Source organism: Mycteria americana, chromosome 6 (assembly GCF_035582795.1).
Source record: "Mycteria americana isolate JAX WOST 10 ecotype Jacksonville Zoo and Gardens chromosome 6, USCA_MyAme_1.0, whole genome shotgun sequence".
In the NCBI taxonomy this organism is placed as follows: Eukaryota; Metazoa; Chordata; class Aves; order Ciconiiformes; family Ciconiidae; genus Mycteria; species Mycteria americana.
In genome coordinates this window covers 14818656-14839445 of record NC_134370.1, presented here as the reverse complement: position 1 = coordinate 14839445, position 20790 = coordinate 14818656, and the positions used below count along the sequence as shown (strand labels likewise).

At 46.1% G+C, this 20790-nt stretch overlaps 1 protein-coding gene across 4 annotated transcripts in view; it reads right to left on the bottom strand.

The window, feature by feature from the left end:
- Positions 1 to 20790, bottom strand: part of SH3PXD2A (SH3 and PX domains 2A) — a 268655-nt gene that overhangs the window by 73885 nt on the left and 173980 nt on the right. The window contains exon 1 of one of the 4 annotated variants that reach the window (XM_075504616.1): positions 541 to 1039. The exons of 2 other annotated variants lie outside the window; for them this stretch is intronic. In XM_075504616.1, the coding sequence (XP_075360731.1) occupies positions 541 to 682 (142 nt within the window). In that variant the 5' untranslated portion in view covers positions 683 to 1039. Of the gene's footprint in view, positions 1 to 540; positions 1040 to 20790 lie in introns of those variants that run through there. One more of the 4 variants, XM_075504618.1, reaches the window with a different exon arrangement.

The window sequence follows — 20790 nt, the reverse complement described above, 5'->3', positions numbered from 1 at the left end:
TCCCCCGCAAGCATCTTTAGATGAATTACTCCTCAGTGACACTCAGGATGCCCACAACATTGCTGGTATGATACATCAGACTGCAGGTTTTTCCCCCAAACGGGATTCAAAAGAACAAGACAGGCAACATCACAGAGAGCACAGTACCAGTTACACCCGCTGCCATGGGTGCTTCCACATCCCTGCCAGTTAGTTCAGGTCTAATTTGTAACACAGGACACAGCACGTTGAAGAGTAACAGCCTGCTCAGTGTAAGCACGCCAGAGAAGAGGGATGCAGAGTGGCATGAGTTCCCCAGCAAGCTCACATGCACGCTGCAATGCCCCCCTGACATTACAGCCCCGCTTTTTTAAAAGCCTCTTCAGCCCAGGCAGGAGAAACGGAGAGCAGAGGATAGGATAAGGCTGATGTGCCAGGTAAAGTTCCCCCCTCCTCTCCCCCAAGAAAGCAGAATTAGTGTTTTGATTTAGCTCCAACTTGCAAGCCCACCCCAGAGCAGAGCGCACGATAGATCGCTGGCTGAAATAAGAGTTTGCTTGCCTCTCCGTTTCTTTTTGCCTCGAGTCCGTTTCCTGGTTAAAGTCTTGAGGATACCCCTCCTCCTCTCCATAGGGCTCCACTTTACAATCCTCCCGCTCCTCACCTCAGTGATTCCCTTCCTGGGGCTGGGCAGAAATGTCATCGGAGCATGTCCGTGCCCCTCACAGCTGGCACTATTAAGTGACACAGTTGCACCCTGTCCCCCTCACCAGGCAGCAAGGAGGGAGCATCATTCCTCCCGCTGTACTCGGAGACCGGCAACTACTGTGAAAGCCTCCTAAATAAGAGCGCAGAGCACCCGTTCCAGCAACGTCTTCCTCCTCCTCCTCCTATGTTGCAACAGCTAAGACCTACGATGGTTTTGCAATAGCCAAAAATTAAAACCACCAACTGGACTCCAAAAATAAAATCATCTGGATATGGAAATCTGAGACTCCTGATCTTTGCCAGAGTACTCTGTTGTTATCAGGCTATAAACATGTCTGCTCTTGTAATCCATACAGCGCACAGGCTTTTATATTGCCCTTTTATGATTATCAATCAAGTGTTTACAGATTCAGACTAAATGAATTAGTACTGGGCTGGTCAGTGGAAGTTTTGCAGAAGAAGCCAAACCCACAGAAACGGTCAGTGAATGCCATAGGGATGATTCACAGCTGAACAACCAACTGGCAGGTAGTCCAGCTCTTCTGACCTGGGCACAACTGCTGAGGACACGTGCAGGGGTGTCTGGCAGAAAGCATCCCCGAGTGTCACGGCTTTGCATATGATAAAGTCAGAGCTTCACACTTTTCTGCGCATAGGGAGGAGTAACTGTGGTAGCTTGGATCTAGAGCTGTGGTTTCTTGTTAAAGCCAATTCGTCAAGGGTAAGCCTTTACGTATCTCTGGAAAACTCCTTTTGGGGAAGGAGGGGAAAAAAAAGAAAAAAAGAATACCCAGAATAACAGCAAGCCTACTTAAAATCCTCAAATTAGTCTATTCCCTCACAACAATCACATGCCCAGCTCTAAACACAGGGATTTTCTTCCCCTAAAGACTCTACCTCTCTTCTTTCTTATCAGAAGGACCACATCGCTATGATAAACAAACATATTAAAACTGCATGTTTTCTTTGAGCCTTCCACCAGTGATCTATTCCCAAGTATTTTAAGATAGAGAGCTTAGGTCTGCCTAAAAATTGGGTTAAGTGTCTATTGCACGCAAGATAAAAACAGGTTTTACCACATAAAGCACATGAGATTACACAAGAGCTCACGATCTCAAAGGATCTCAGAAAAGCAGTTCCTAAAATAACCAGTTCCTAGAGTAAGTAGTGGGATGAGACTGATGAAGCCTCCTACAAATCTCCTCAGGGACAATACGGATTCAGATCAAAACCATGTTTCTAAGCCTAGGATCTCTCTTCTATTCAGTGGCAGTTTTTTGTTTTGGATTTTTGTTTGTTTGTTTGTTCGTAATGTGCCCTAAACAATCAGGCATTTAACTCATCTCCTGGGTACTCCTGCACTCCAGCCTGTCACTCTTCAGCCCCTTCCCACTTACCAAAATTCAGGCTATATTTGCATGTCAATTATTCGTGGAGGTAAAAGGCCACTCACAGCTTGTGGCAATAGGAAAGGGGATTCATTTCCATCCCTTCTGCCAGACAGGAATCCCCCCAGTCCTCGCAGTGTTTAACTGCAGAGATCAACAGCTCCTGGTGTAGCAGTCATGAGCCGCAAAGCTTTAGGGACAGAGACAGAAGTTCAGCACCACCCATAATAACTAAAGGAATACAGTACCAAGTCCAGTCCAGTCTCCAGGTCTCAGCAATAAAACAGTACTGGCAAAAATACCTTTGCCTCATTATAGATGAAAATAAATACTCAGATAGGTCTATCAAATGGGTTATTAATACACTATCATTTCTGTGGTTCTTTCCTGAGCTTGGCCAGGTAGCTCTTTACAAAGAACAAAGCAATTCTGTTGCGTTTTCAAAAACGAGTTTCAGAAGCAGGTGACACCCTGCCATTAGGCAGAGATACGACTGAAAGCAGAAAGGGAAGGTTTTGGATCTGACTGCCTAAGTAATTCAGAAGACTCAAAGCCAGAGAAGTTTGGCCTAAAACCTTGTCCAAATGCCAAAGAATGCCTAAGAATAAAACAAGGTTAAGCACCATGCTCCCAGTGATGGCCAGGTCAGCATGCAAACCCTCTCACCCCAGGTTATCAGCCATGATTAACGTACAAGAAGCTTCTCCATAAGTGAGCATCCATACATACACTTTCCTCAACTCCACAGCGCTTATGTTCTCTGCAAGCCTTTCAGTACATGGGGCAATAGCTTCCTTACAGAATGGCAAAAACTCTAGTCTTTCTTGTTATCTTTCTGGCTATACGTGCAGAAATCTGGTATAGATGGTAACTCTGTGAGCTGCATTAACTCCCTCCTGGTCCCCTGGGTTGCAGCTACAAACAGCTACAGGGAGCCCAAGCCAACAGCATGCATTGCCACCAAGAAAAGAATATGACCAACAATCATAGCAGCTGCAAATTAACCTGATGCCTGGTTAATTATGCCATTCCCCAGCATAAGGCATGCGTAGCATTTTCTAGCACTTCTAAGAACCAAGATCTGGATAAGCCTTCAAGAGTTTGGGACAAGTGGCAGCTTTAAGGTAGACTGTGGCTTCCAGCACAAACATTGCACCCACCCATTTATTAAAAAGGGTAGAAAGGAGGACCCTGGGAACTACCAACCTGTCAGCCTCACCTCTGTGCCTGGGAAGATCATGGAACAGATCCTCCTAGAAGCTGTGCTAGAGCACATGGAGGACAGGGAGGTGATTCGAGACAGCCAACATGGCTTCACCAAGGGCAAGTCCTGCCTGACCAACCTAGTGGCCTTCTATGATGGAGTGACTACATCAGTGGACAAGGGAAGAGCTACGGATGTCATCTATCTGGACTTCTGTAAGGCCTTTGACACGGTCCCCCACAACATCCTTCTCTCTAAATTGGAGAGATATGGATTTGATGGGTGGACTGTTCAGTGGATGAGGAATTGGTTGGATGGTTGCATCCAGAACATAGTGGTCAACACCTCAATGTCCAGATGGAGATCGGTGACAAGTGGTGTCCCTCAGGGGTCCGTATTGGGACCAGTACTGTTCAATATCTTCATCAATGACATAGACAGTGGGATCGAGTGCACCCTCAGCAAGTTTGCAGATGACACCAAGCTGAGTGGTGCAGTTGACATGCCTGAGGGATGGGATGCCATTCAGAGGGACCTGGACAAGCTTGAGAAGTGGGCCTGGGTGAACCTCGTGAGGTTCAACAAGGCCAAGTGCAGGGTCCTGCACCTAGGTCAGGGCAACCTCCTCTATCAATACAGGCTGGGGGATGAAGGGATTGAGAGCAGCCCTGAGGAGAAGGACTTGGAGGTACTGGTGGATGAAAACCTGGACATGAGCCGACAATGTGCACTTGCAACCCAGAAAGCCAGCAGTATCTTGGGCTCCATTAAAAGAAGCAGCCCAAGGTCGAGGGAGGTGATTCCACCATTCTGCTCTGGTGAGATCCCACCTGGAGTACTGTGTCCAGCTCTGGAGTCCTCAGCACAAGAAGGACATGGACCTGTTGGAGCAGGTCCAGAGGAGGGCCACAAAAATGATCAGAGCAATGGAACACCTCTCCTGTGAAGAAAGGCTGAGAGAGTTGGGGTTGTTCAGCCTGGAGAAGAGAAGGCTGTGGAGAGACCTTACAGCAGCCTTCCAGTACTTAAAGAGGGCCTATAGGAAAGATGGGGACAGACTTTTTAGCAGGACCTGTTGTGATAGGACAAGGGGTAATGGTTTTAAACTAAAAGAGGGTACATTCAGACTAGATATAAGGAAGAAATTTTTTACAATGAGGGTGGTGAAACGCTGGAACAGGTTGCCCAGAGAGGTGGTAGATGCCCCATCCCTGGCAACATTCAAGGTCAGGTTGGACAGGGCTCTGAGCAACCTGATCTAGTCGAAGATGTCCTTGCTCCTTGCAGGGGGGTTGGACTAGATGACCTTTAAAGGTCCCTTCCAATTCAAAGCATTCTATGATTCTATGATACGTGTTTGACGCACAGCTAAAACCAGCAACAAAACACAACCTCCACAGGGACCATGTCAGGAACGAGCTTGGCCCATGGTAAATGGCCGGCGCTCTCTCAAGCAAGTGCTCCAGTTCACTTCTTCCTTTTTTACAGTCCTCAGCAGCATTTCCAACAAAATCCTGACAAACAGAGAAATTCAGTGCTGACCTTTGCCAAGTGGAGCTTGTTAGTCTCAGGATTTGTATTTTTTATTTTTGATCTGCTAGGTTTTAAGACAGAGCCAAGAAAAATTAGAGGCAGGAGGGTGAAAGGAAAAAAAAAAAAAAAGTTGAGTCCTCTTTCCACTCCTCGGAAAGTTGGCTCTCTGAACAGCGATTCCAACCAACTAGGTTACAGGTAGCAACAGTTAAGAACACTTAAGTATTTTGCACACAAATCTGTTAAACTGCTTGGAGATTTTCACACAGCTGCTAGACAGGGTCTTCCACCAGGCTGAAGTCACTTATATACTCTGGCATTTGCCCTAGTCCTGCTTAGCGGTGCAACGCATTTGCATACTCCACATGGCACGAAGCAGACTAGCCAAGGAATTTAACAGCAGTTGGGGTGACCCAACCTAGTGCCCCACCACAGCACCTCTCAGGATCTGGCTGTATGGCACCCGTCTTCTTCCAAAGTAGGAAATTAAACCACTTGCAATCCTTGGTTAGAGTCTCCACTCATGGAGCAGGTTCATGCTCTCAGCTGGAGCTCAGGCAGCGTGAAACTGGCTTCTGTTCTAGTCTCCAAGCCCAGCCTAGGACACAGATATGTACTATGTGGATAAAGATCATATTCAAATTTAGGTCTGCTCTGTCAGCCTGCCACATTAGGATATAGTCCACGGCAGCTCTGGACCGAAGAGTAGCTGCGTTGGAAACTGGGGATTCACTTGGATGAGAAGTGAACTGAAACTGAAAGGCCACGTGAACTGGAAAAGCATGGGGAGCAAAGAACCTGCCAGACGTACCAGAAGACTTCTGAGCAGGACTACGTATCAACATTCACCTTCTCAAGCACCACGCAATGCAATTAATCACTTACATTTGCCCTATCATCATGCACAGATTTTTCTGAAGCCAAACTAGTAACATGCATTTAGCTAGAAGCAGTCAGCAGAAGGGAAGAAAATTGTATCTATTAAAGATTTCACTTCCTTGCCCTTCAAGAAGGATGAAAGCCTTGGTGTTCAATTTGTCAGTTTACATATAGCAACATGAAACAGTCCCAACAGATGTAAAGAGTCAGACCCAACCTCACTCCCCAGCCAGGTAATCTGAGGGCTTCTTGTCATTCTTCCCAAGTGACACCACCTCCTCTGTCTCCTCCTCAACACATTTCTCTCCTGCTCAGTCTTGTTCTATCAACCACCAGGCTCCTGTGACTGAATACTTCAGATATTTCTGCACTTTTATATCCAACTACCACCCTGAAATTAGACCTACTGTGCTAAGATTGGGCAGACACACCCCCCCACCCCCCCCCCCCCCCCGTGGGATATATTCAACTTCTGTCAAGGATAGCATTTCTGAAGTCACAGCAGTCTTGCTTACTAAAAACCTCAGACAAGCAAGCACTCATCCATTGAAGATGGTGGGATTTTGTTCACATACTTTGAACAGGGCATGAACTTTAATATTTACCAAATCAGGTATGGAAAGCAGCAGGAGTGTTTCCATCTTTCCTTGCCTTGAGACCTATGTGTGGCCTTAACTGCGTGGGTGACCAGACCAGCATCCTGTACAGACATAGGGTGTACAGCTCATGATCATTTTTCTTAAGTCTGAAGGAAGAAAATACCTCTTCTCTCGTGTTCCACATCAGGTAACAAATGTTTGCAGAAGAAATCCACTGATTACTGAGAAGTCCTGATTCCTTATACTATAAAGCTTAGTTTTTGCCGTGTATTGGACTACTTCTCCTTAGACCCTGACACCTCACCTAGAGGTTGTTTCCCTGTTCCCTCCTCCTTCCCAACTCCTTGTGACAAGGAGTCTGATGCTCCCATCAAAATGTTGCATCTTCCTCAGAGTCCTATGTTTTCCACATGAAACCCTTTCTACACTGTGGAAAAGCAAAAAAGCATTTCAGAAGAACAAGGAGCACATAGTCACATTTCTCTCCTTTATCTCGACCCACAAGATTTCTCACTTTTGCTCCTCTTCTCTCCTCCATCCCACATGGGATAGGGAGAGAGCAGCTGTGCAGGTACTTAGCTGTGGCCAGGGTCAACCCACCAAAAGAGGGGAAGCCGCTCTGGATTGTGGCTTTGAATTTGGTAAGGAAGATATGGCACAGCAAACTGCCATCCACTGCTAGCAGCAGCATCAAGGTGAGGCAGCAGTCAGAAAAGCAAAGCTCTTCCTTATCAGAAATCGTGCATCATGAAAAACCAATACACAAGTAGACAACAGATCCTTGATATCCACTGCCAGAGACTCACATTCAAGACAACTCCAAAACTTCACACAGTTTGAACTACAGACTTCTCTTTTTAATAGCATGCAAACACCAAGACACAAGAATTTACCTGGAGTGACACTCTTTTTTGGAGTCTCAGACAAACTGGACATCCAAACTTGAAATCCAAGAAGAGGGCAGCCATGAAAAGAGAAAGTAATTAGAGAAACAAGAAAACAGTCATATGAAAGTCTGAAAGTTAGTCAAGACAGCTTTGAAAGACACTAAGTTTTTCTTAAGAGTGGTGTTGGCATGATGGGGACTCAGTTAAAGGTCAAGCCATAAGAACTACCCAGTTAATTTTTATGTTTTAGGGGACTTGCAGAACTTATGAAACTGATCTGTAGTGATTCGATTGAGATCTCAGAATAAGATATGCTCTGAGGTTATTCCCAGTAGGACAGGGAATGCATACCAAGAGATAATTTGACTTATTAAGCCTCAGACCTGCAAAAGTATTTAGCTTTGCAGCTGTTAATGATCCCCAAAAGACCAACAGGCAACTCGCAGAGATTGAGCTTAGCAAACACATGCAAATTTCTACAAGCATTTGCGTTTTGTTACCCTAGAATAGCATTAAGGAAAATAACAATAGACAAATAATACTCCATGGAAAAGAGTGCAGAGCTCCAATAAAGGTGCATTCAAAGTATAACTAGAAATACCATTTTTTAGCCAGTGAATATGAGGTAGAAACCTGGTTAAGGAGAAAGCTAGTAGAGTTGTTACCAACAAGGTCGAAAGATTTTCCTCCCCCTCCATGAAATGAGGTGTAAATACTTGGCTTGGGATTCTGGGAATAATCTTCAAATGTTAAGTGGTGGGGTTTGGGGTTTTTTTTTTTGTTTGTTTGAATACACTGGAAGCATGTTTTAAGAGTTAGTAGGTTTGCCTCCATTTCAAAATAAGAACCAGCAAACATTCCCCTTCTGTGGGATGAGGGAGATAAGGACGGCTGTTACCTTCACATTGCCTGGTAGAAGAGATGAGGAGAGGTGTTTATATAATAGGCTAAGAGTTTCCTAAATTCTGACAAACAATTCCAAAACGCAATTTTAAAAATTCATTTGCAATGGTTCTGCAATGGGTCCAGTTCTGGACCCATCAGTTTAACAGCAGAGAAGATCAGTCTTCAATCACTTGGAGACAGGGGCAAGCTATACTGGTGGCCTTGTCTATTGGACTTGTTATTGTCTTTTGCCCTGCAGAATATCATTAAGAGAACCAAAAATCAGTAATAGATTCCTAGTACGTATGTAACTGAGAAATTGCTAGCATGATACAAAGCATAAAAAAACAGCTTTCAGACCTTCCTACTGGAAACCAGAGGTTCAAGAAACACATTGCTGCATTTCCTCAGCGCTAAGGGAATGGCAAGGTTTTGAAATCCTTTCTTTAAATCAGGCACACAATTTTCATTGCGTTACAGCAAAACTGGAATTCAGATGGATTCGGTGTTTTGCTTACTTTTCAGTAAGTTGTCAATAGTGGCAGTCTGGGAAAAAAACCTGAAGTCTTCCAACCATCTAACTCCCAAACCCATGCACTGCACTGTCACAATACAGTACAAAATAGACCATGGTACGTTACAATAATTTACTTTGGATTACCATTTAAGAAAAAAAAAAAGGCTCTGTGTTGGTAGAGTACAACAGGAAATCAGCTGGCAGAGTAACTTGTGCTCTAGTTTATGGAGGGAATATACAGCACGTTTCTATTACAGACTTGGGGCATGCATGGGAAAGGGTGTGAAGGAGTTGTTGTCAGCAGCTTGTCTATTAGCTTTTGAATAGACTTCCACTGCCTTCAGGAACAGGATTATGAACTTCAGTCAGCTGTCAGATCTTTTTCCAGACAGAAGAACCTGAATATGGCAGCTATAAATAAAGCAGAAGATGTATTGCAGGAACAACTGGGAAGGTTTCAAACAGTTTGCCCCAATCCAAGCTGGCAGCAAAAGGCTGAACCAGCCAACAATTAAGTGCAGCTTATTCCCTCTATCTTTAACACAAGCTTAGTGCTACCCTGGATCTGTCTGCCCAAGAAGAGAGGGAGTTTAAACCTAGATCCACAGTAGCCGTATCTACAAACGCCCTGTGCGAGATCTCAAGGAACCAAACTCACCATAAAAACCAATTCTGTTAGCTACTATTAATTTTAATTTCTTTTTAAACAAAGTATTTTTTTCTCCTTGTCAAAACCATTGGTCTAAGCCAGAATAAAAGGGCAATCCAAGTATTAACTGGTAAACAATCCCACAGGTCCCCAGCGTGGGCTCCCAGGCCCAAGAAGCAGTATAAAAGCAGCAGCCCTTCTCAGCTGCCCCAGCCTGACAGCAGCTAGATGTGGATGAGGTTGCTTCTGAAGCAGAAGACAGCTAGCATATTTCAGCTGCTCCTGCACATCTGCTTAGCATTAAACTTCCTTCTTGGGGATTTTTTTTTTTTTTTTAATTCCAAGACATTTAAGCTCTAATTGCTACCAGCTTCTAAGAGTTCCCCCTACAAATAATAAAAATATCAGACATTAGTGATGGATTCCACTTCACAGAGAGCTCAAACGAAGAGCCGCGGAGGGAGCCAGGGTACGGGGAGGAGGTCAAAGGCCCCAGAAGCATGCTGTGCCCGAGCCAACAACACACAAGCTTTGAGCAGCCCTGGGTTTCCCCTTTAGGACAGACTTTTACTGGAATTCTGCATGGGGCTTGGAGATGGTTTCCAATGGGATTGGTAACAGTAAACGAACAAACCCTCACTTCCTGCCTCTCCTCTCCCCCGTTGCCGCACGGCCGAGCATCGGCTGGTCTCAGATGACTTGGAGGTGGGGGGGGGAAATCTCAGTATTTGGAAGGGAAATTAAAGTTGCCTGCTCAAAGCAAGCCACTCCTAAGGCAACAGCATCCCAGTTCTGCTCCTAATACCAACCCCCACAGCCCTTGCTGCCGGCTTCAGCTGGAGCCAGAACAAACCCCTCTGATTGGAATTATTTTTAAAAGCTCAAAAGAAACACGGGTCCATAAATTACAGCTAAGCCACGGGGCCGAGGCGGTTGTGAAGAGCACAGAGGAGGCTCCCTGTCGGAGCCACAACGCACAGAAATAGCAGCGGAGCAGGCGTGTCACTGGAAGCGGCTGCTGAACCCCAGCCCATCCGAGCTGCCACCACGGAGGTGGGCAACCCCTGGACAGGTCTTCTGGGCTCCTCAGGTGGGGAAGGAAGGGAAGGAGTCGGGGGGCAAAGGCTTTAAAGACATAATTAAGCTGGTTGCTGTTGTGAACAAAACACATGAAACGGACTATTTTAGATCTCACCAGAAGCTTTTCTGCTGCCAGTGAGACTGGTTTGTTTGCTGCTCCTCCCACCACTGGCAAGAGAACAGGCACCAGACTGCTGGGGACCAACGCTTTACGCTTGCGATACAGCCCCGCTCATCTCATTTTAGCAGCAGACTATTTGTCTTGTGTGCAGTTAGAGTAGAGCGAGCTTCAAGGAAAACCTACAAAAGCTAGAGTCAGTCTAGAGTCGAATGCACGAGCTCAATGCATCTCCCAAAATCCAGGAGATGCCACATTCATGGTTCACATCAGTACTGCACATCCAGCTGGGTCCTGGTCCAGCAGGTGCAGAGAAACTCCTCCTCCACAGGCATTTTAGCAGTAGGTACTGATGCAGGTTTCTTTTTGTCAGTAACATTGCTTAAAACGTTCAGTTCAATGTTGAGTCCGGCATCCATTATTTAATACTGCTGTAAAGGCCAGAAGGAACACCCTCCTAAAGAGTCACAGGTTACATATCACTGGGGCTATCAGGGACCTTTATAACAAACTTTTTTTTAAACTAGTATCTGTACAGCTGTCTAGCCTGTTAAGCTACATATTTCCCAACAATATTCCTGCAGTAATTCTGGGGTATTGGATCATACTAGTCATGAGCCTCAGCGTGGTTGTAGTTCTGGCCACATAGCCCTTGCCCCAAAGGATTTCTGTGCATAGCTGAGGAGTTAGCATGGGCCAAAGACAAGTCCCAACAAGCAATCTGGATGTGGCTACCTTGCTTTGGAGGGTAAAAAGAGTTTAATTATAAAGGCATGACCTGTTCTGGAAGTTGCCTTCCATAGGAGATAACAGTCCCAGGTCCATTTAATTAATAAAACTCTTTTGTTCTCATGAAGCCCTACCTTAAACATCACCTGGGAATACTGAAATCTTCCTGCGGCTGTCAAGGTGAACCTTAAAATACTGAGAAAAGGATAAGAACAAGTGGCCATGCTGAAGAGATGCTAACATCTGAAAGAGATTGCCCTGTTCCAACAGTGATCAATTCTGTAGGTCATTAGTCCCCTCCATAAGGAGGTACTAAGGGCTCAGTTATTCAAGGACCACAGTGGTGAGTGCAGCTAAGGATTTTGCAGATTCATCTCCCAGACATACACCCTTCCTGTCTTAATTGGAAGGGTGAAAAGAGACTAAGCAGTACAGTCTTAGAGTAAACTGAAACTATACTGGCTTCCTGGGAAGTCAACAATCAGTGCTCCGCTCCACTTCAGAGAACTTCACTGGTGGTCCAGTAACTGGCAGCGATTCCTCAGACTAGAGCTGGGGGAAGTAAATGCTGCTTCTACTCATCACTGTTCAAATAAAAGGCATTAAGAGAAGAATGGGGGTGTTCTCATCCCAACAGTGGTATTTGATAAGTCACCAAGAAGTGGGCTGACCAAGCTGTTCCTTAGAAGTGTCCATTTCTTAGAAGCGGCCTACAGCCTTGTTCACTGTAACATTTGTCACATATGGCAGAACAGAAAACAGAAATTAAGCCTTTATTTCAATCTAGATTTTGGAGGCCAAATCTGCCAAGGAGTTGGTATAAATTAAGTGCCATGTTGTTGTCCTGGGCGCTCAGACTTACTGCCCAGAGCAGGTAAGGAAGCCCAGGGGGCCAGGCTCAGTCTACTCAATTCCTCCTCTGGCTTCCCCAGAGTTTCTTGCTGGGATTTTGCCTCCACTTCTCCCCTCATCGCTTCCTCTCTGCCCTCTCCAGACAAGCTGAGGAACAACCTCCTCCTCCTGACAAGGTGAGACTGACCATCCATACAACCAAGAGCAGGAAGCTCAATGAGGAACCCCAAAACTGTGGGGCTTGTTTCTGCTCCCATCTGCAGACAGATGGGAGCATCTCTTTTCCCCCATACCCTTGTGAGCCATCTCCAAACCCTTCATCCCCCAGACCTATTGCCCATCCTTTGTCAGCCTGTCTCCAGGTTTCTCTCCTCTAGCCCCTTCCCCTTCAGCTCGGGATTGACGCTTTGGTTAGATGGGAAAGCAATAAAATGCAATAGTACTAGACTAGGGGAGGGAGAGAGAAATAGTTGGTGTTGCTAACCTCCCCCAGGAATGGAAGTACTTTTATCAGACAATTACTCTGATACAGAGTCTACATGTAGCTCTACAATATGGCTGTAAAATAGCTTGGAAAGAAGAAAAATGCAGATGAGCCTTAATCTGAATTGGAACCATTTTCACACATTCCTGACTCGCACAATTAACTCATTCAATTAGGCAGAGAACAACAGATAGCCAGAGAACTGGGAGGATGGCACAGAAAGGTTACAAGTGTTTTGACCTATTTCAAGCCCTATGGCTCCAGGCACCCTGTTGAACTGCACCATTGTTGTTTCTCCCTCCAGGCTCCAGAGGGACCTAACCAAAACCAACATTTGTGCCCGGTGCCTGACCCAGGGTGCGCCTGGTCAGCCCTTACACTTCCTAGGTATCACAATGACAGATTTATTTGCTACTGTAATTGCTGGGCAAACAGCAGCCACCCCTGTCCCTCACCAGAGAAGCTTAAATAAGCTTTCTTTGCTCTTATGTCTGTGGGATGCTGATGCATCATGTTTAAAGCAAGTGTTTTAAGATAATCCTTGAAGGAATAGAGAGATATATTAAATTTTTTTTCCCCACTAGGAGACGGTGTTTTAAAGTAAACCTCTCAGTGATGCAGAGATATCTCCTCTTCTGTATACTTGAAGCAGAACATCACCTCCACTCCCCATGCCATCTGTTCAAGAGGCAGTATCTCAAAGGGCTACATCTTGAAAAAATATTTGACTAGTAGGTTATCAAACACGCAAATCCAGCTAAAGTGCATGAGTAAGAGGATTGACAGCAGGCATTAAATAAGGCCTTTAATTTTAGTCCTATTCACCGAGTTCAGCCCCATCATGAACAGCCTGTGCAGGGCTTGTACTCAGGAAGAGATGCTGCATTTATGCAGGGGGTGGGGGCAGATGTGCCGAGCCGCAGGGACGAGCCCAGCAAGCACCTTCCTCTCCCCGGCAGAAGTGGCTGCTCTGGGAGCTGCCAGGGCTCCTCACCTCCCCAGCACCATGCTGCAGACCAATCTCAGACCACTTCCACTTGCCACGTAAGCAGAGCTGCCTGGCGTACGCTAGACCCACACACACTGCTTGGAAAATATTCACATCTGGCTTTCACGTGACTCAAGCGTGCCTCAGAAATCCATCATCTGGATAACTCACTCCTGTAGGGGAGAAATCCACAACGAGAGAGCCCTTTCCCGAGTCAGAACAGAGCAGCAGGGCGAGAGGATCGTGTGCTCGACAAACTGCAGCACAGTGACATGCTCACCAGCTGCATTTCCACAGCCTCATGCAGTCCTTCGTCCTTTCTAAAAGTACAAACATAAAGAAAACTTAGTCCCAATTTTCTACTCTGTTTACTTCTGCAAAAGCCCATCCTAATCCCATTCCCAGACCCAGAAGTATCCAGGATTGTTTAGTTTTTGTTCTGGCAGCCATAGCTCATATTAACTCTTTCCACATGGCAAGCAAGGACTGCTTCCCACATGATCACTGTGGTACAGCCCCTGCACACACGGTTTTGTAGCAGTTCCCAGTTTTGCTGGGAAGTGCCTAGAATATCTGAACACTAATCCACATCTACAGCTGTACAAACTGAGAGCATCACCCCCTCGAGGAAAAAACCAGTCTCCAACACTGCCGAGGAAGAGGGCAGAGAAGCCCCAGCCTTTGCACTTGGAAAGTCACAGGTACATGCGCACACTAGGATTCATGCACGGCAAAAAAAACCCAAAAAAAACCAAAAAACCAACCAAAAAAAAACCAAAAACAAAAAAAAGCAAGAGTCAAATTCTAACTGTGAAGAAGTCACACTGCCAAGCACAGAAAACGTACCGCAGCATCGGCACGTCCAGGCAGCCTGTTTTAACTGGCAGCAGACTGAGCTGGCCAATTGATGCATACGTTATAACTCCTGCTGAACACCTTGTAAGTAATGCTTCCAGCTATCTCTGGTTAGATGAGCCACTCCATCCAGAGCAGACTTGTGAGGATTTTGCCTGTCACACAGCCTGGATGCAGACCAGCCAGAATGTGACAGGTATAAAACCATGCACAAAGCTGGAGGCACTTAGGGAGCGCTGTTTTAGGGATGAGTGCTCTCAATAGCCTAAGGACACATACTCTGCCATCCAGGTTTCTTTCTCACAAGAGAGATTCAAGTTTCAGGTGCTCACCAGCGTGAGACTAAGTTATCTAAAACAGGTAAGAGACCTGCTCCTCTCAGCCAGCCAGACCCGTCTGTGCTGCGTATGGATTCCTGCAGCAGCTGAGGATCATCACCCTCCACTCTAGCTCCCAAGTGCATTTCTCACCTGCCTTATCTAACATGCCAAAATCAAAATCTGATACCACGCAGTTCTCCCTGTGCAAGAGAGGAAAAACCCACGCAGCAGTGTTAATACCATCTGCCACTGACAGACAGAGGAGGAAGGCAGAACAGGAGCAGATGGAGAATAGAGAACTCCTTAAAACCATGAGAAATGCCATTACATCCCCTAAGGTACCAAGTGCTTTCTCAGCGCTCAGCTGAAGGCTCTCCAAGGCATTTGCAAGGGTGCAAGCTGTTCTGCCATGGCTGTGCTTGAGCCACACCTCATACTTGCAGTCCTTCCCTGCCCGCCCAGCCTCCCTGCCCTTTCTCTCCAACGCAGGGTTCTGCACAACATTGACGCTGAACTGGGAACGGCAAAGAGCACAAACACATTCCTTTCCCTAATCCTGTACCCTGTCCCCACACTTGAGTATAAAAGCCAAGGAGCAAAACAAAAAACCCACACAACACACAAACAACTCTTCCTCTCTTATCCCATCTTCCTTCCACCCCAGCATATGGGCCACCCAGAAGACAGCGACCCTATACATCTAACAGGCCACGTGTCTCGTCAGCAGAAAACTGAAGCAGTGCAGAATAAAGTCTCCTATCTGCTCTTCTCTTCAGTAGCCTCAGGCAGAAGTCCAAAGCATTTCAGTTTAAACAGTGACTTTAAAAATGTGGTGTACAAGGAGAAGTGCGAGATCAGTTTCCTCCTGTCAGAATACCACAGGCTGGATTCGGAGTGTGGGACTGGAGTGGACAGATTCACATCTTGGCTGAAGATGCAGAATTGAGTCACACACAGGTGCTGCAAGGAGATGAAGTCTACCTGACTTAGCTGAAGCTCTTCCTCAAATCCTGCTCTGTGCCAGCGCACCTAAGCACAGAGCAATAGCCCTGCTTTCAGAAAAACAGAGTGGATGTTCCTTCAATTATATGAAGAACTTGTTAAAAAAAAGAAAAGATTTACAGGCTGGCTAAAAAAAAATCAGGAAAGAAAATGAGCTTTTTGGGAATTACTGCATCAGGCAAAAGCCAATAAACTGAACAGAAGTTAGAGATTAGCAAATTCACTAGTTGAGGAAGAATAATTCTCCATCATGAGAAGAGGAAGCTCCGTCATCAAGGACTGACCTGAGGATGCACATTGAGATCATTAACTAAGTCCTTCCAGAACCAGGCCCAAGATGTACATCCCCAGTAATTATACGCTAAGGTTTGTTTGGTCCTCGGTTGCTATGCTTTTGCCTACTCTATCCTTTTATTACTAAATCCTTTATCCTCCTGTTTTAAAAAAAAAAAAAAAAAAAAAACCAAAAAAACCCAAAAAACCCAGACAACTATGTGAGAACCAAAATGTTCTGCCAGAATCTGCTGTTTTTAAATTCCATGCAGTAATTAGTACATACAGCCAAGAAGGGTAATCGTATGATGGGGGAACAGATCCCGATTTCTGATCAAGAGCAATCCTGTCAGTACATGCTTGTGAAGTTACAAAACAGCAGCTGGCAAACTACCTCATCCAGCCATCCTCATCAACAGGCCACATGGCACCAAGGAGCCAGTCCACCATCGCTGTTTCTGCACTAATTGTAGAAAACAATGCAAGGAACACAGCACGCACATGTGACTGACTCATCAGGACACAAACAAGAGCACGTGCCTCAGTCTGCAGGGAGCATGTCGTACCACAGATTTCTTACAAGCATTAAGACACCAAGCCCAAGCTACGCGGTTTAAGAGGTTCCTGGGACTTTGCCATGGGCTTGGACAAACTTAGATCCCCATCCACCACCTTAAAAAAAAAAAAAAAAAAGATTAACCTTCCAAGCTGAAGCTTTCCTTTCGGATGGAATATAGGGTGACAGACTTAAGAGACAAACACCATGAGAGCAGAATGACTCAAACTAACATTTGAGTTAAAAAACACATTCTAGCTTTGCTGCTATCACCTGGGCTCCGATTCAATAAGCAATAACCAACTGCCTGCTTCATTACTCACGCACTCAACATGGGTAGCCCCAAGACAGCTGCTGCAGTCACCATCCTGACAGAAGATGCGTTGCCTCATGCTGGGATTCACCATGTTAGTTAATTGGATTTTTCAACATCTTTAGTAACACACTCTTAGATTTGGCCCCTTTGAGAACCCATTTAAAAGGGTCAGGCTTCCTCTGCTGAGAGGGGAACACTGAGATAGATTTAACAGTTAACTGGGTAAGTTAAGGCATGCCCACAGCACGCTTGCAGTTGCATTCACAGCTCTTCTAATATTAAAAGGGCATCCACCACTCCATATGACATCCCATCAATACTGCAACAACCTTAAGGCAAAGGAAAGGCAGCACTGTGCCTCTCTTGGAGAGGTCCTTCCTTCTCCCTCCACTTCAGCCATCTCCCACAAATATCATAAAATATCTGCCAGGGCTGGAGGCTATATCTTCCCTCCTCTCCCTGTCCCCACGTGCAGCTAAATGCCTGCTGCAGAGCTATGAAGCTGGCAGAGAGCTCCGCACTCAGTTGCGCCAACACAGCTTTGGCGCTAGGGTCGGCACCTCAGTCCTGCAACAGGTAGAGCCAGCTCCAGCCATGCAGCCTTGCTGGTCCAGCTAATGGCTCACACATTTGTGACCCCGTTGAATGATTAAGCACAGAAGGGCTAGCGCACACCATTCATTTTCTCCGTATCGCCTCAAAGGAGGCAGTTCAAACTGAAGTTAAGAAAATAAAGCTCATTTATAAAAATAAAAAAAATTGAGACGTGCCATGGAGCTGTAAGTGCAGGCTAGACACGTGCAATGTGACAGGATCAGAGAGGTTAAGCTATGAAGCGATGAGCATAGCTCAGCTGTAAAGACAGAAAAAGCCAAAAGTTAAGCCGTTTCCCTTTGTAATTACAAAGGAAGCAGAAAAAAACTATCCCTGGTAACACAAAGAAACAGCAATCAAGGCATCTCCCTGAAGCTGACAAAGCACGCATCCTCAGTGTGCAAGAGCGAGGAAGAGGGTTTCCCTAGTAATGAAGAATTAGGCTAAAGAAACAACTCTTGCTGTCAGCTCCACCCATAAGCCCAAGGCAGCAATCCCACAAAGTGACCAGCCATGAGGGCCCTCGGTGTTGTTACAATGATCTGCTTGTTTTTTACTTGGAGGCCCCACTTCCATCATTGTTGCAACTCTCTCAACTCTACTTAATTTCCCCATTGAGGGAAAAGAGCATTACAGATGTTTCTATAAAAAGTTTGAGAAGTAGCTTCCAATGGACTCTGAAGCAGATACATCTTTCCCAGTCTTAGATTACAGGAGGGAAAGGAAGCAGAGATTGTTGTCTGGGTGCTGCCATATTCTGCTAGTCCAAAAATTGGACGTGGGAACCAAGCTGAAGGATAGTTCTCTCTGCTGAGGAAGCCAAGCCTCATCAGCATCCTCACTGAGGCAACACTGGCTTGGACGAAATTGTTAAGTTAATATTCTAAGTGCTCAATTACAGGGGCTATTTAAATAGACTTCAGCTGGCAGACTCAGACAAAGTACAGCCAGCTTGACGCAGGCAGGATCTGATCAACTAGAGAAAGGAGACACTGCAGTACTGATGGAGCCATAAACTTTTTTTTTTTTTTTAAGTTTATTCCCCCTCACTTGGAGGAGCATCCTACTGCATAGCAACACGGTGCTAGAGAAAGCAGCTGAGCAGCAGCTTGAAGCCAGCTGTGCCCCCAGCAGCAAGCAGGGCAGTCAGGGCAGTGGGAGTGAGCAAGCAGTGGGGTTTTTTGTTACGATTTCAGAAGGGGGTGGCCAGCAGTGCTCCTGCTAGTGCACACTGAAAGCAGTAAGCACAAGGGCTTGGCCACCTACAAGGCAGGTGGCAGACATCCATGCCTGAGCTTTGAAAGCAAAGGTGAAGCAGCATCTCTTCTGCCAGATCTGACCCCAGTGTTAGCAAGGAGAACCCTCTCAGTAATTGAGGAGCACTAAGACTCAGTGTGGAAGAGCCATGGAGCCCACACCAACTCCCTATTGCCACCAAACACCAGGTCTCAGACTGGTGTTTGCTTCAGCTTCGCAGCTGGGGATCTGACAACAACTTTGGCATGAAACCAGCCAAGAAAGATTCTCAGCAAGGGAAGAGGGCAAGATCATCTTACTCCAGGAGTCTGAAACTTGGTCTAGCCAGAAAGGGGTGCGTGTGTGTGGGGGACATCCATACTCCAACTGGTTTTACAAGCCACATCAGGATTAGCAGATGTCTCAAGGGTTAATTAGTTCACCATGCACAGATGGTAGCTGGTAGGGTTTGCAGAGTGGATTAACCTAATTTGTGGTTTGTAATGTACCATGCAAATATCCATTACGAGACTTGCAGCAATTCTGCCCTTATTTTGATTTGAGGAGAGCAAACCACACAATGGATACTTGCATAGAAGTAATGCCTGTTTTGAGTGACAAATGAGTTGCTGTTCACTTGGTTAATGTGATCGACAAATTGGAGTCTGAAAAGTAATCCCTTCCCTTTTTGCTACAGAGGGTCTTTGGAGAGACCTAGACGAGACCATTTGTTGCGAGTGTACAGAATATGCCCACGGTAACCACTCCTTACAGCTGTACTGAGGTCTCTTCGGCACTGACAGATGGTCATAGAGCAACAATTCAATTGCCTGGAAATACGAAGGCAGCTTTCTGAAGCAGCTCTGCAGCATGTCAAGGAAAGCCCCACAAATCGAAGGTAACAGCATATGTGGCAGTTGAGGCCACAGCAAACACCCATGCCTATGCTGAGCCTCAGTTGCTTCGGTGAAGCTCCAGGTCTCTTGAGCTGACTACAGGTTAAAGCATTTGTAATTAGATCATATCCAAGTGAAGGGCTGCATGTTTATATAGCACTTTGCCCAGGAGGAAGCCTGGCTCAGGGCTGGCATGCAGAGATGCCCCAGATCAGTACAAAACTCCCTTCTGTTTAGCTAAGGACGTGCCACACTATTGCATTTGGTTCAGAAGGTCTCAAATGTTTACAACCGGTATCAACTGCAGCGATAACTGTTTCCCTAACTCCTATTAAACTCTGAACTTATCCAATTTCTCCCTGCTCTAAGGGGCGAGCACAGGACTAGCTAGACACACGCTCTGGCAAGGCAGAGGTCAGGGCAGAGGTGACGTTGGCTGTCAGAGACATTCCCCAAATGTTTCTGCGATCGGCCACGCTCATGTCGTGCCTGCACATGCCTGAGACACAGCAGCTGTGGGATTCCTGCCGGACAGTGTGGGACAGCCACGCTCCCACCCAAAAGCCTCTTCCGAGCACATCTTTGGTCAAGACAGAAGATGTGTTCACAAGTCTGATTTGTTGGGAGGTGCTTGCATTTAAAAGTGCCTATTTGTCTCATTTAAAGATGGAGTAGTGTCTGCACCTATGAAGGAAATTACGTTTCAAAGCTATTTGTTATCTTAAAAGACTCTCACAGCACACCCTGGAAATCTGTGCTTATTTACCCCATCACTTGTTCAAGTGTCATAAAGCTGGTCTTTGTTAGAGGCTGTAACTACCAACTCCCTTGGCATATTCCTTCGCTTGTTGTGTGCACAATCCCACAATATCCAGCTCCAAACAGAAGGAAGCATTCCTCCGCCACTCTAAAAATCAGGCAAGAAGATGGCCGAGAACAGAGTCCCTTTATGCAGCTCACTTCGGTCAGAGAGCTGCTTCACATTCCTCTTCATACAGGGTAAGTGGAGAAAGAGCTTCCCTAAACCCCACTGTTTCCAAGCCCTAGCTGTGCAAGCAGCCAAGCACCCAGAAGCAGAGGAGAGGAAACAGTCACAAAAGGAGACCCAGCAGCATGTGGAGGTGGGACAGCCAAGGGAGAGCACCAGACCAGAGCATCCATCCCTTGCAGGGATGGATGAACACATCACTTGGGATGCTCAGGGCAGGAGGCCAAAGAGCCCAGCAGGGCAGCATCCACAAATGGCATCTCAGCTACACTGAC